This window comes from Prionailurus viverrinus, chromosome C1 (genome assembly GCF_022837055.1).
Source record: "Prionailurus viverrinus isolate Anna chromosome C1, UM_Priviv_1.0, whole genome shotgun sequence".
NCBI lineage: Eukaryota > Metazoa > Chordata > Mammalia > Carnivora > Felidae > Prionailurus > Prionailurus viverrinus.
In genome coordinates, this window is record NC_062568.1 from 193320608 (window position 1) to 193335033 (window position 14426).

General features: G+C 44.2%; 1 protein-coding gene across 1 annotated transcript in view; it reads left to right on the top strand.

Moving 5' to 3' along the window:
* The window catches only part of DNAJC8 (DnaJ heat shock protein family (Hsp40) member C8), a 28117-nt gene extending 17337 nt beyond the window's left edge, over positions 1 to 10780 (top strand). Inside the window, exons 4-9 of the mRNA XM_047870794.1 lie at positions 830 to 896; positions 1419 to 1513; positions 3095 to 3166; positions 7848 to 7939; positions 8810 to 8885; positions 9954 to 10780. Coding sequence (XP_047726750.1) covers positions 830 to 896; positions 1419 to 1513; positions 3095 to 3166; positions 7848 to 7939; positions 8810 to 8885; positions 9954 to 10076 — 525 coding nt within the window. The 3' untranslated portion in view covers positions 10077 to 10780. The remainder of the gene's footprint in view (positions 1 to 829; positions 897 to 1418; positions 1514 to 3094; positions 3167 to 7847; positions 7940 to 8809; positions 8886 to 9953) is intronic.
* The last annotated feature ends 3646 nt before the right edge of the window (positions 10781 to 14426 follow it).

Here is a 14426-nt window from a genome sequence, read left to right on the forward strand (position 1 = left end):
TGTTTTGTTTTGTTTTTAGTTTTTATTTTAGTTCTAGTTAACATACAATGTAATATTAGTTTCAGGCATACAATATAGTGATTCAGCAATTCCGTACATCAGCCGGTGCTCATCACAACAAGTACACTCCTCAGTCCCCATCACCTATTTAACCTATCCCCCGCCCCCCTCCTTAGAGAACCACAACTTTAAAAGTTCTTTTAGGAAAGAGATGATGTCTCATACGTGCTTTAGCCTTCTTAGTGCTTATCAGTATAAGGAACATAATAGGAACGGGGTACTTTTCAGTCTGTCTTCTTCATCCTCACAGCATCCTTGTAATGCTTGGTTTATATTTCTTCTTGACTTTGTGATTAAAATCCTAAATGTTTCCCAGCATTTTACCTTTTGGTGCTTGAATTCTAAGGACCAGTGTTTCTGCACATTTTATGATACTTACTAATTTGTTTTTTTTTTTTTTTTAATTTTTTTTTTTTTCAACGTTTATTTATTTTGGGGACAGAGAGAGACAGAGCATGAACGGGGGAGGGGCAGAGAGAGAGGGAGACACAGAATCGGAAACAGGCTCCAGGCTCTGAGCCATCAGCCCAGAGCCTGACGCGGGGCTCAAACTCCCGGACCGCGAGATCGTGACCTGGCTGAAGTCGGACGCTTACCCGACTGCGCCACCCAGGTGCCCCGATACTTACTAATTTGTAAAAAATGTTTCTGGCTGACAGTCTTTTTTGCTATAATACCTTAGAGCTTTTGGTCGGAAGGAAGCATGATGCAGGTGAAGAGTTACTAAATGTTCCTCGTGTTGACAAACCTAACTTTCCCCTTGTTGTAGTTATCCATATTGGTGCATCCTGACAAAAACCAAGATGATGCTGACAGAGCACAAAAGGCTTTTGAAGGTATTTGTAAATTTACCTGCTCCCGACTAAAACTTTTATCAGTGCTAGAGACTAACTGTTCCTTGTCCTGGATCAAGGAAGGAATGTTACAGTTTTGTCTTCTGGTGATGAAGAAGCTGTGGTTTTCAGTAGAACAGTTGTCATTGCAAAGCAGAATGTTGCTGTTTAAGAAATAGATCTTAACTTTGCCTTGTTAAAACTTTTATGTGCCAACAAAGACTGTTACTGCATAGGATCATTTTTCTTCTTTGAACAACAACAAAAATAATTGGAAGTATTTTGTCACTGAATTAAATCTAGTTGTGGTGTATATAGTCTTGAGGGTATATTTAATTTTTTCCAAGGCTCTCAAGGAAAGTCATTGCTGTAGTTGTATGTTTTAAAATTAGCTTAACAACAATAAATAATTTAACAAAATAGGGAATGCTTTTAGATGGCACAAGTCCATTTACGCTGCCTGAGTATAGTTCAGACTTTCAGAGGGTGTTTGCAGAAACAGTTAATTTCAATGTTTTGCATTAGCTGTGGACAAAGCTTACAAGTTGCTACTGGATCAGGAACAAAAGAAGAGGGCCCTGGATGTAATTCAGGCAGGAAAAGAATACGTGGAACACACTGTAAGTATTTATAGTGCTGCTGTGTTTACAGGAAGTATTAGCAAGCCTTGGGCACCTTGCAGGAGGGTAAATGTTAACCTGGCAATACCTACTGGTGCAATTTGTGACCATTTATGTGGTCTCTGTAACTTTGCTGTGGTGCTCATGAATAGTGTTGTGCCTTAGAGCTCAGGGTGCGGAGTGGCTAGGAGGCTGCTCCCACCTCTTTCCCTTACCAGCTGCATGCTGTGGAGAGAGGGCTTTTCTTTCCCTCTCGTCACGTGTTGTCACGTTACCCACTTCTGAGAGTGGAAGAGTGGAGCAGCCATGGTGATCCTTGACCCTGGATTTTTATTCTTGTCTCAGTGAAGGGGTTGGAACATGGGCTTGAGGAAAGACTGGCAAGGGGATATGAGTAATTTTTTTTTTTTAATAGGAGGAGGTGTATATCTGTATTAATAACAGGGTTGGGAAGGATCAACTAAAATAAATTGAGTTATAGCTGGCTTTATTTTTTTGCATTACCTAAATCTCCTGAGTGGTGGGAAGGGTTAAGATGGCTTGCTTGAGGTAAGAAAGGTTTTTGTTTTTATTTTTTACTTGCTGGGGCAAGAATTGTGAGGCCATTTGTAAGAGCTGTTTCAATTGGGAGTGAATATGGGTGTGATCTTTTCTTTGAAGAGCTTTGGAATCTGAAATAGAACTGTATAACCAGTAATAGTAATAATGAGTCCAATTTAGATGAAGAAAATGGGTAAAAAAGAGACAGATGGCCATAAGTCTATCTTGCTGGTCATGTGTTGGAAGTGGTACCTGTAGGCAAAATTTTGGTAGAAATCAGGAAAGGACCTGACAAGTTCTCCTTAAATCATTGTGGTATATTTACTTTTCCTCTTATTTTGGCCTATAAAGGAGCCATCCTCAGGCTTTCTGGCCACAAGGTGGCAGTAGGGCCATTCTGAGCTTGGAAGACACTGGCTTTTTGCTGGAGCAGTAGTAAATGGTTATTTAATCGAGAAATGACATTCTTATGTGAATGGGTATGTTTATTTTTTTTTATCTCTCAATGGTGGCCAGAGTGATAAAACAAATACAAACAAACAAACAAACAGTTAATGTGGTCTGAAAATTACTGGTTTAAGGGGGTTTCACAGTGAGAATTATCAATAATGCAGTTTTGAAATACCTGGAAACAGTTACACTTAATGCCACAAATTCTGTAGCTTCTTATAAAACTTGACAAATGTAGTTTCTTTGCTATAAACACATAACTACAAACCACAAAAGATTAATGGGTAATCTGTTCAATGTATCAAAGGTTCTGTGGATCTGGCCTAGGATCGGATGAGTTGGGGACAACTTCCTTGCTGGTCCTCTTGCATCCTTCCTGGTGGATTGGATTTTAGATGAGGTTAGAGGAAGGACCCCTGATTCCTAGTTCTCCTTTAACTGCATTGCTGTTTTGGAGGGGAGGGGAAGAGGCTCATTTTTTTTTTTTTTTCCATGCAAACCTTTTATTGTATCTATATCCATTGAAAAGTGCACATGTTATATGTGTGCAGCTTAATGGATATTCTCAACTGATGAAAAATTTTTTTTTAGGTGAAAGAGCGAAAAAAGCAATTAAAGAAGGAAGGAAAACCTACAAATGTGGAGGAGGATGATCCTGAGCTGGTGAGTGAAATATGTGAAAAACCACCTTATCTCATGTGATTGAGCTCATTGATTGGTGGGTTAAAGAGAAGGAAGCCTAAAAAATGGTGCATACATGCTAGAAACATTTGGTTTTAATTTAAAGTATTTAAATGTATGTCCATTCACCTTTCTTTAAGCTTCACTTTTTTTTTTTTTTTTTTAAACCATAGGACTATGGCTTTTTCTTTGAGTGTGTGTCTGCTGATTGGAGTTTGCAGTTGACTTCACTGTATAAAACATACATACCAAGCATTATCCGTAGTTTCTACTTTTTTTTTTAAAATGTTTTATTTGTTTTTGAGAGAGAGAGAGAGTGTGCATGCACATGTGTGTGCACGAGCAGGGAAGGGGCAGAGAGGGAGACACAGAATCTGAAGCAGGCTCCAGGCTCTGAGCTGTCAGCAGAGAGCCCGATGTGGGGCTCACACATACAGTTTCTACTTTTAATGTTTTTTGAAGTATGTTGAAAACTTAGGTATTTGTGAAACAAACCAAGAGGAAAATCCTAGCTATATATGATTTATTGTTTTTTGATTTTGGGGACTTTGGGTTTTTTGGACGGGATAAAGAAGAATAATAGCTTTATTGCTTTGCTGGGTAAGAGAGGCCGCAGCAGGCTAAGGCCTTCAAAACTGCAAGCCCACCCAGAGGATTCATTTTTCAGTCTTTTCCAGATGTCTCTCCTGTATCTAATTCAACAGCAATATTTTTAGGGACTTATTTTTATTGAATGTTTCTAAAGCATTTCACTTAGTTTAAAAAGATACCACAAGCATTTATTTGTATAACCACATTCATCAGTTTCTGTGGTAGGGGTGCCTGGGTGGTTCAGTTGGTTAAGCATTGGACTTTCGCTCAGGTCATGATCTCGTGATCCGTGAGTTCAAGCCCCGCATTGGGCTCTGTGCTGAAAGCTCAGAGTCTGGAGCCTGCTTCAGATTCTGTGTCTCCCTCTCTCTCGGCCATCCCCCACTCACCTCTGTCTCTCTCTTTCTTAAAATAATAAAAAAACATTAAAAAAATTTTTCTGTGATATTTAAATCTCATAAGTATGGTAGTAATTGCAACTGTCATAAACCACTTTGGGAGCAACCACAAGTGACTCTAAACAGCTAGTAAACGGCTTTCCACCAGCTATGAGTGCTCATTGTGCTTCAGGTAATAATTTACAGAGAAACAGCATTGCTTCATCCATTGAGCTCATTAGTGGAGATTAGTTGAGCGAGAGATTCTACTTAGATATTTGTGTCTGATTGCCTTCCTAGCCTGAAAAATTCAAAGTCATCTTAATCTTGCTTCAATTTAGGTCAGTAAGTAAGTCACCATGTACTTATCTTGTTTTTAAAGATTTATAGGGGCTTCTGGGTGGCTCAGTAGGTTAAGCATCTGACTCTTGATTTTGGCTTAGGTCATGATCTCACGGTTCGTGAGTTTGAGTCCCACATTGGGCTCTGTACTGACAGTGTAGAGCCTGCTTGGGATTCTCTCACTCTCTCGCTGCCCCTACCTCATTCTCTCTCTCTCTCAAAATAAATAAATAAGCTTAAAAAAAAAAAAAAAGACTTATACAAGAGATGTCTTGCTACGGAAACTTGCTTACAATTCTTGCTTCAGTGATTTTCCTGACAGTGACTGGCCCCATCTTCTGCTTGAGAACTGTTAAGTCGGTCACCTTTTGCACTAGCCATCTGTTTTGGGTGTACTCTGTCCCTGTATTTTAGTTTTTTCTCTTCATTTCCTCAATCTTCCTTTCTCTTCCTTTCTCTACAGTTATCCTCTTTGGTCTTTTCTTTTTTTCTTTTTCCTTTCCTTTCCTCCTTCTTTTTTTTTTTTTTTTTAATTTTTATTTTTATTAAAAAAAATTTTTTTTTTTAACGTTTATTTATTTTTGGGACAGAGAGAGACAGAGCATGAATGGGGGAGGGGCAGAGAGAGAGGGAGACACAGAATCGGAAACAGGCTCCAGGCTCCGAGCCATCAGCCCAGAGCCCGACGCGGGGCTCGAACTCACGGACCGTGAGATCGTGACCTGAGCTGAAGTCGGACGCTTAACCGACTGAGCCACCCAGGTGCCCCCCCCCCTTTTTTTTTTTAGAGAGAGGAAACATGTGCATGCAGAGGGAGGAGGGGGAGAGAGAATCTTAAGCAGTCTCCACACCCTATATGGAACTCAACTCGGGGCTCTCTCACAACTGTGAGATCATGACCTGAGCCAAAATCCAGAGTCCAGTGCTTAACCAACTGAGCCACCCAGGTGCCCCTCTTTGGTCTTTTCTGAAGACTCTCTTAAAAATACTCCTTGGTCCTTTAAGTTGTTTAGAGCCCTAATTTTGGGGGCACCCGGGTAGCTCAGTTGGTTGAGCATCCAATTTCAGCTCATGTCATGATCTCATTGTTGTGAGTTCAAGCCCCACGTCGGGCTCGCTGCTGTCAGCCTGTCAGCACAAAGCCTGCTTCAGATCCTTTGTACCCCCTCTCTCTGCTCCTACCCTGCGTACGTTCTCCCTCTCAGAAAATAAATAAAACATTAAAAAAAAAAAATTAAAAGGGGTACCTGGGTGGCAAGTTGGTTAAGCGTCCAACTTCAGCTCAGTTCGTGATCTCGCATTTCGTGAGTTTGGGCCCCACATCGGGCTCTGTGCTGACAGCTCAGAGCCTAGAGCCTACTTTGGATTCTGTGTCTCCCTCTCTCTCTGCTCCTTCCCCGCTTGCGCTCTCTCTCGAAAATAAATAAACATTAAAAAAAATAAAGAATGCTGACATTTTCTAAAATAAATTTTATTTATTTAAAGGATTTTTTTTTTAAAGCAAGGGGTTTTTTTTTTTGTTTTATTTTTAAGTTTTATTTATTTATTTTGAGAGAGAGAGAGCACAAGCAGGGGGGAGAGGCAGAGAGAGAAGGGGAGAGAGAGAATCCCAAGCAGGCTCTGTTCTGCCAGGACAGAGCCCAGTGCAGGGCTCGACCTCACAAACTGCGACATCATGGCCTGAGCGGAAACCAAGGAAACCAAGAGTCGGATGCTTAACCAACTGAGCTACCCAGGCACCCTGAGGATTTTTTTTTTTAATGTTTATTTTTTGTGGGGGGGGAGGGCGGGCAAAGAGAGAGGGAGAGAGAGAGAATCCCAATCAGGCTCTGCACTGTCAGCACAGGGCCCAACTTGGGGCTCTTACCTCATGAGCCATGAGATTATGACCTGAGCTGAAATCAAGAGTCAGACGCTTAACCGACTGAGCCACCCAGCTGCCCCAAGAACCCTAATAACTTTTTTAAGTTGTCTTGTTTTTTTCCTGATTATATAAGAACACATACTAATGATAAAAAATTTGGAAAAAGCAAAAGAATATAAAATATTCACAATCAGTAACTGTCCATCCAAGAAAGTTTGGACTTTTTAAGATACTGAAATATTCATTCTGATTGACTGACTCCTTCACTCATTTGATGTTTGTCCTTATCAGGGACTGGGGTTGTCAGTATTGCTTTTATTGAGCAGTGCCTGGCAGATAACAGTATTAGAAAGAAGTGACAGATTTTGGGATTCCTTTACCTCCCTTTTTCTCTGCACATTACTCTTTGCTCCAGTGTCTCTGATTTTAGGATATAGGTTCTATGAAATCTGCATGATGGGTTACTTTCTATTTTTCTTTGTATATTTAAAATACTTTATATTTTGAAGAAAAAACATTTTAAAGATCGAGTTCTGTTTTCTGTCTCACGTTGTGTCTTTTTTTTCTGTCTGCGTATTAAGTAGAATGTAAGTTTAGCTGTGTACAACTGAGACCCAAAACGATGGTGGTTTGAACAAGACCGTGATTTGTTTTCTGTCGTGTCTAATATAGTCTTTGGGAAGATGGCTCCTGGTATGGCAGCCCTGGACCATGTGTTATCCAAGGACTCATTCTCCTCTCTGTGGCTCTGCCAACAAGGATGTTGCCCCCGTCCTCACGGTCCTGGGTGTGTCATCACCTCACCCAAGTACCAAATAGAATAGAGGAAGGTGGCAAGGAGGGACAAGCGTACTCCCTGTAAGAACATTCTGGGAAATTGCTGCATCGTTTCTCCTTACGTTCTGTTGGCTGGAGGCTAAGCTCCATGGCCACACCTAGCTTCAAGGAAGCCTAGGAAGGATGGGCTTTTACAGTGGATGACCAGATACCTAAAGATAAGGGGCTTTACGTGGAAGGAGAACGGATAATGGGGTGGTGGAGGACACACAGCTAATAGCGTCAGTGGCCCTGCCATAGTTAGTAGACTCCTGAGACTGGTCTGCTTGATAGCAACTAATAGTACCTGGCTGGGGGCCTAGCACAGAGTAACGATGAAATATTTGTGAAAAGAAAGAAAGTTATTTTTTCAGAGTTCTTTGGAGGAAAGGGCCCTCCAACATGGTTATGATAAACAAGTCGAATTTTTTTCTTTTTCGTGCTTTTTAGCAGAGCAAGTTTCCTGTGTATCATCTGCATGGTGAAAGTGGAAAATTTTCATGGGTGGTTATGTTATTTATCTCTCAGGAGAGAGCATCATTAAGCAGTTCTCTCTGAAATCTTTCTTCCTTGCTGGTTCACATCTGCTTTTATCTTGACGCCATCTAAAAGTGCTTGATTCAAGTTGCTGGTAAAATGCTTTTATTTTCTTTTTTTCTTAATTTTCTTGTAGTTCAAACAAGCAGTATATAAACAGACCATGAAACTCTTTGCTGAGCTGGAAATTAAAAGGAAAGAGAGAGAAGCCAAAGAGATGCATGAAAGGTATACATCAGAATATTTGTTTAATCCATCTAAATACCTAGATTAACCAAAATTGGTCTTTGGGGATTTTCCTCATGAAGAGTTTTTCGAATCAAGGAATGATGTAGTGTATCGTTTAAGAGACTGTCTAAAATAGTTATCTGAAACAGCCAAACTTTTGAATCTTTAGGGTAAGAAATTCTCTCTGACTTTTGGGAAATTGAATAGACCTATCCTCAGGGAGTTGTTAATCAAGAGTGCTATATGTTTTCTTCCTGATTTCTTGGGGTTAAATAGTCAGAGGCCAGAACCGTTTGTGTGACTAGTGGCTGCAGCTTTGGTGAGTATGTAGTATTTATTGAACAGTGTAATCACTTACAAAATACTTATTGTCCCAAAGTATGATTTCCCTGGCTTTTCAGAAATCTTGAGGTGAATTTACGTATTTTGTAGTGTTTATTAGTGTTTAGCAGTAACTACATTTTGGTAGTTGAGGCTGTGTGAAATGTTCTTGTTTTGGGATTGGGTTTTGTCCAGAGATCCTCTTGTAAGAACCTCTGCTATTATAATCGTCGTTGTACTGAAGTAGGGTCACCTGGGTTCTTGAGATAGCTTTGTCACGGACTGAGCCTGGAACTTTTGGACTGAGCCCGTAACTTACGATTATTGTTGGCTGGGCCTTGGTAACCATATGTGTCCGTCTGTGTAACAGGGATGTTTGTATCTTGCCCTGTAGTTCTTGCCCATGTTCTAATCTGCAATTAGGTTTACTTGATATACTTGGAATTGATTTACTTGATATACTTGTTTCTGTGGGGAGATGACTTAACTTTTATGGTTAATAGAGTCTCTAGGTATCATATCAATACTCTGGTCTGGTTTTCTTCCTAGGAAGCGACAAAGGGAAGAAGAGATTGAAGCTCAAGAAAAAGCCAAACGAGAAAGGGAGTGGCAGAAAAACTTTGAGGTAAGTTTCCAAGGTGGCCAGGGATTCTCATTCCAGAGTAAGAAAACTTCCCCGTGTGGAAACTTGGTTCCTGGGGCATTGCCAGAACTGACTGGGGCAGACAGTCAGGGAAAGGGAATTCGTGGGGAAGAGCAGGAGCTTTGGAGAATGAGGCCTAGCTCAGCTGCCTGTATGCTCTGTAGCCTTGGCGGGAGCAAGGAGGATCCCTGAAGGGTTAGAGATTATGGAAGGCACAGCTGCCAAGTGGGCTCAAGAAAAATGCTTTGCACGTTTAGTTTAGGGGTAATCATGGAGTAGCCCCGTTCTTAGAGGTCTGCTAGCAAAAACTGAGGTTCTTGTGACCCTGATGTCCTGGCTTTTAAACTTGATTCCTCTTTAACACCCTAGTTACATTCTTCAGGTGCTCAGCCAGTTTCCTCAGTTGAGCAACATCTGATGTCTTTTCTTCTGTAACATTTAGGTCTTAGGCTAGGGATTGGCTAACCAGAGTTGATGACTTTGTTTCTGTCTCCCTGCATATATGCAGAGAGAGGAAATGAATAGGGCTCTTGATACGCAGGAGAGAGACCCTGGAGGCCCTCCCGGCATCACTGGCTAGGCCTTGTGCTGGCTTTGAGCCTCCATCCAAGTTTTGCGGGGCAGAAGGAAGGTTCAGTGGAAAGAGCAGCTCTGCTGCTGGCTGTCCATACGGCTTTGAGAAAGTGATCTAACCCCTGAGCCTTGGTGTGTTCAGATGTGAAATGGTGGTGGCACTTTACATACTATGGGCAGCTTTTTGTGAGGGTTAGAAATAGCACGTGCTAAGTATCTAGCCCTGCGATCTCCGGCAAATGTTGTGATGAGTATTACACATTTTGCCCTCCTCTTCCTGCCTATAGCTGATCGTGCCTTCTGGGGGTGGGATGCCACTTTCCGTGGGCTTATGGAAGCGTGAAGAAAGGCTCTGCTCTGTTCTATTTTTGGATTATTCCAGAGGGCTTGAGCAGGGCTGGGCTGCAGGGATGGCAGAGCAGGTTCAGGCCCTTTTCGTCAGCTAGTTTCCTCGCCCCAAACCTCTTTTGTGCTTAGGAAAGTCGAGATGGTCGTGTGGACAGCTGGCGGAACTTCCAAGCAAATACAAAGGGGAAGAAAGAGAAGAAAAATCGGACCTTCCTGAGACCACCGAAAGTAAAAATGGAGCAGCGTGAGTGACCACCTAGGGTCACGGCCACAGAACCTTCCCCCGACTGTCTCCCCTCCTGCTTCGAAGGACTCATTCTCTCTTCCCATTTCCACCCCAACATAGAGTAGTAGTTGCTTTTTAGTCCATTTTGTTTTCAATACAATTTAATATCGATCAGAGTAATTCTTTTGTACATTGAAATGAGGGGCTCAGTTTAAAATGAAACCTTTCCCCACTCCCACCCCTAGACCAACCAGGATTGGAAGGGGCCACCATGGGTGCCGCCTTCTCTTCCCACAGCCCGTAACTTAATGTTTTGTACTTCACTGAATTGTGATGGTTAGAAACCTCGTGTATAGTTTGTGGAAATCATCCAATTAAACATATTGCTTAAAATGGTGTTGCCGTGACTTCAGAGACAAGCCTGGGCCACCTTAGGAATCCCCTCTGCTTCAGTTGCTTGCTTCTGGGCGTGGCATCCTTCGAAGCCCCAGATCAGACAGGGAAGGCGGTGGGCACACAGAACAGTCACTCGATGCCCTGACCTCCCGACAGTGTGTGGCATGTGCTCTCCCTTCTGACTGATCTTTCCGTGTGGCATGAGGCTCCGAGCCACCCAAACCTGTTGCTTTCCAAAGAGCTAGCCATCTTCCACCCACCACCATTCTGTCCTAGCCTGTCTGCATTCGTTAGTGGTAATATTCTGTATATGTAATAAATTTTTATACCCTAACCATCGATGTACTCTTCCTTAGGTATTATTCCAGGGGTGGGTCCGTTGGCCCAACTCTGAAATGCTTTGGAGTTCGACAGACCCGCTCCTCACCTGCTCCCTACCACTTAATTGCTGAACCTTAGTTTCTTCATGTACAGAATGGGAATATAGAATAGCCGTGGCAGCCTTTACGAGGCTTTGCCGTGGCACATATAAGGTAGCTACCACAGTGCTCAGAGGGTGTTGCCAGTATTACTGTTGTGTGTAAAATGAAGATACTGATATTTTAGGGATTGAGTGAAATAACGTGTGAAAGCACCCAGCTCACAGTGTATACTCAAACGTCCTGCAGGTTATGAGAGACAGGATCAGCCCTTGCGAGGGATGTGCGGTGGGAAATAGAGGACACCTAAAATGTGAAGATAGGAGAAACTGGGTGACAACTAGATTTCGCACAGTGTTTCATTTTTAAATTTTATTTTGAAAATTTAAGTTTTATTTAAGTAATTTCTTTTGAAATTTTTAATGTTTATTTATTTTGGAAAGAGAGAGAGAGTGTGAATGAGGGAAGGGCAGAGAGAGAGGGAGACACAGAATCTGAAGCAGGCTGCAGGGTCCGAGCTGTCAGCACAGAGCCCGACGCGGACTGTGAGATCATGACCTGAGCCAAAGTCGGACGCTTAACCGACTGAGCCACCCAGGCGCCCCTATTTTGAGTAATTTATGCATCCCACACGGGACTTGAACTCTAAACCCTGAGATCAAGAGCCTCATCCTCTTCCGACTGAAACAGCCAGGTACGCCTGAGCAATGTTTTATAGACAAGGAAAGAGGTACAATAAACACAAAGGCACACTGTCTTGTAGTATAAAGAGATACCGCACGTTAGATTTACTTCCCTGTGGGAGGGGACAAAAGCCTGGGTGGCTCGCTGCCCTTCCAAGTGCGGCTGAGCAGTCCAAACCACGGACGAATCTGTGCACAGGATGTGGGTGGATGTGGCTCTGGCTGAAAGTGGGCCAAGGCAGAGAGGGAGAAATGTTCCATCATGCCGCAGAGTGATACGTGTCATGAGGTGATGCAGACGGTCCTGTGCAGGGGACAGCAGCCATCTCTTCTACAGGCAAAGTGCTACCCGTCTCTTTCCGGGATGTGTGTGTAAATTCCCACGCCTGCCTTAGAGGTTATGCCGTTGTCACACTTCAACTGTTTTTGCAGGCTTGTGAGGGCCAGGCCCAGTCTTTCGCATTCGACAGATATGCTGGCTTAGGAATAAAATGGTGAACACCGTGGGGCCCTGCTGCCTACCACAGTCTGCTGGGGCACATGGATGAGCGGGCGACTGCAAAGATCATGAGAGGCACAATGCATCCACTGCTCAAGGACGCAGGAGGGGTCCCTTGATCCTGTGCTTGAGCAAAGGCATGTGTCCTAGAGGAAGTGATGTTTTTAAAGTTGGAACCCAGAGGCTGATGCATCAGGAATGTTTTCAGCTGAAAAGAATAACTAGCATAAACAAATAGGGGTATATTTTGCTCACGGAAGTCTGACGGCCGGCAGTTTCAGTACCGGGCTCAAGAGTGCTACCAAGGAACCAGGCTCTTACTATGCTTCCCCTCCATCCTCTCAGCAGGGCTTGTCATCTTATTGTCGCAGAATCTTCATAGAAGAATATGTAGCTCCACGCCTCATTCCAGTTGCCAAGCAGAAAGAAGTCATCCAGGAAGCAAAAATTTCCCTAAAAGATGTCGTTTTCTAGAAGATGGGCCACGAGGCCGCCTCTAACTGTAAATGTGGGAAAACAGCAAGGGAGAATGGGCAGGCCACAGACCAGGTCTTGTCCCTTGGGGCTGAACACCTACTATTTCTAGGAAAGTTTTGTTGGCAAGGAAGGAAGTAAGGGAGATTGACTGTGAGGGACCACTAAGTTTCCATCACAGGTCGGGTGGGACTTGAAAGATGTTTCAGTTGGAGGGAACGGTGTGTGCAAAGACCCAGAGGTAACTGATGCCATGTTTGGAAACAGAAGTGAGGTGAAATGAGACCAGGGACATCAGAAAGTCATATTAAGAAATTTGGGTTTCAGCCATGACATCCTATTTTCCCAGATGGACTAAAGCCTTCCCATTTCCTTTCTGGCACATTGTAGCCACAGACCCACTGGAAGATCTGCCAAGATCCCAGCCCATTCCCATAAGCATGTTCAGAGCAATTGTTTCAGTGATGACCCCCCCACCCACCCAGAGGGGAGTGCTTTGGGCATTGGATAGAGACAGTGTTAGCCAAGATGCCTCCAGGGCAGGGCTGTGGCTGTGACAGCTTCTCCAGCCTCTTCATCTGTGAGCAGGTCAAGAGCGTCTTTGCTCACTGGAGGAGCGGCAGGGCCCGGAGAGAATGAAAGACCGGCTGAGGCACTTCGCTCCTGTGGTTTGCTGTGAAAAAGGGAGCAAAGAGCCACTGCCCCCACCTCCCCCACTGTGCAGGTCACTGCTGCCTGTGGGGCCACCTAGGGCAGAGGGGAAACGGAGGAGCCAGACAGGCACGGTTAGAAATCTGGCATTTGGGGTTCAACTCTGAGCCTCAGCTTCCGGATGCGTAGACTGGGAATAGTCCCTTTTAAGAGGAAGTGTGACCACCTAAAGCGTCAATCATTGCCTTTGGTGGTCCAGTCACCGAAACGCTCCCACCTCACCCCACCGCACCTCACCCCAGTGGCTGTGGCCTCAGCCAGGCCCCGCCTCCTGGCCCCTCTCGCTTCCCTAGGGCCCCAGTGGAGGGAGGAGTAAGAGCCGGGGAGGCCGAGGATGAGTCCGGGCTTGCACTGAGGGTGGAAGTTCAGTGAAGCAGGATTTGCCTCTCTGGTCCCTCCCTCCCCCCCACCCCCTCCCCCATCCATCCTGGCGCAATCTGGTTCATCTACCCCCTTGCTGAAGTTGTCCGTGCTTCTCATGCACCTGAGAAACATGGCGATGTCTGACCCTGAGTGATGAGGCGTGAGCACAGAAAGGGCTTGGAGCCACCTTATCAAGTGTCTGCTCTTCCACTAAGCTTTGTAAATCCTGGCACCCCACTTCCCCCTTCTGGGCTTTAGCTTCCTCCTCTTTGGTAAAAGGAGGGTAAAAATACTTTCTTCATTCCTGTCCTATGAATTCTAGTGAGATTCTGTTTATTGTAAAAAGAACCGAGGTGCCTGGGTGGCTCAGTGGGTTGGGCATCCGACTTCAGCTCAGGTCACGATCTCACAGCTTGTGAGTTCGAGCCCCGATTCGGGCCCTGTGCTGACTGCTCAGAGCCTGGAGCCCGCTTTGGATTCTGTGTCTCCCTCTCTCTCTGCCCCTCGCCTGCTCGTGCTGTGTCACTCCTGTCTCAAAAATAAATAAACATTAAAAAAAAAAAAAAAAAAAAAAAGAACCAACCTTGTAAGTGGAGGCAACAGGCCCGTCCGTATGTGGCATCAGAGACTGTTGCCTTGAACCTTCTCCGAGCCTCTGCTTCCTCTTCTCTTAAACTTGTTGCCCTGAGGGTTAAGGAGGTCAGGGAAAACAGATGCCTGGCACAGGGCTGTGCACAGTGGGTAGTGATCCTTGGCCCTCTTGTCCAATGTGACTGCTCTAAGCCATTCAGTGAAAGAGCAGAGAATTGAGAACACCTGGGAAGCTTGGTG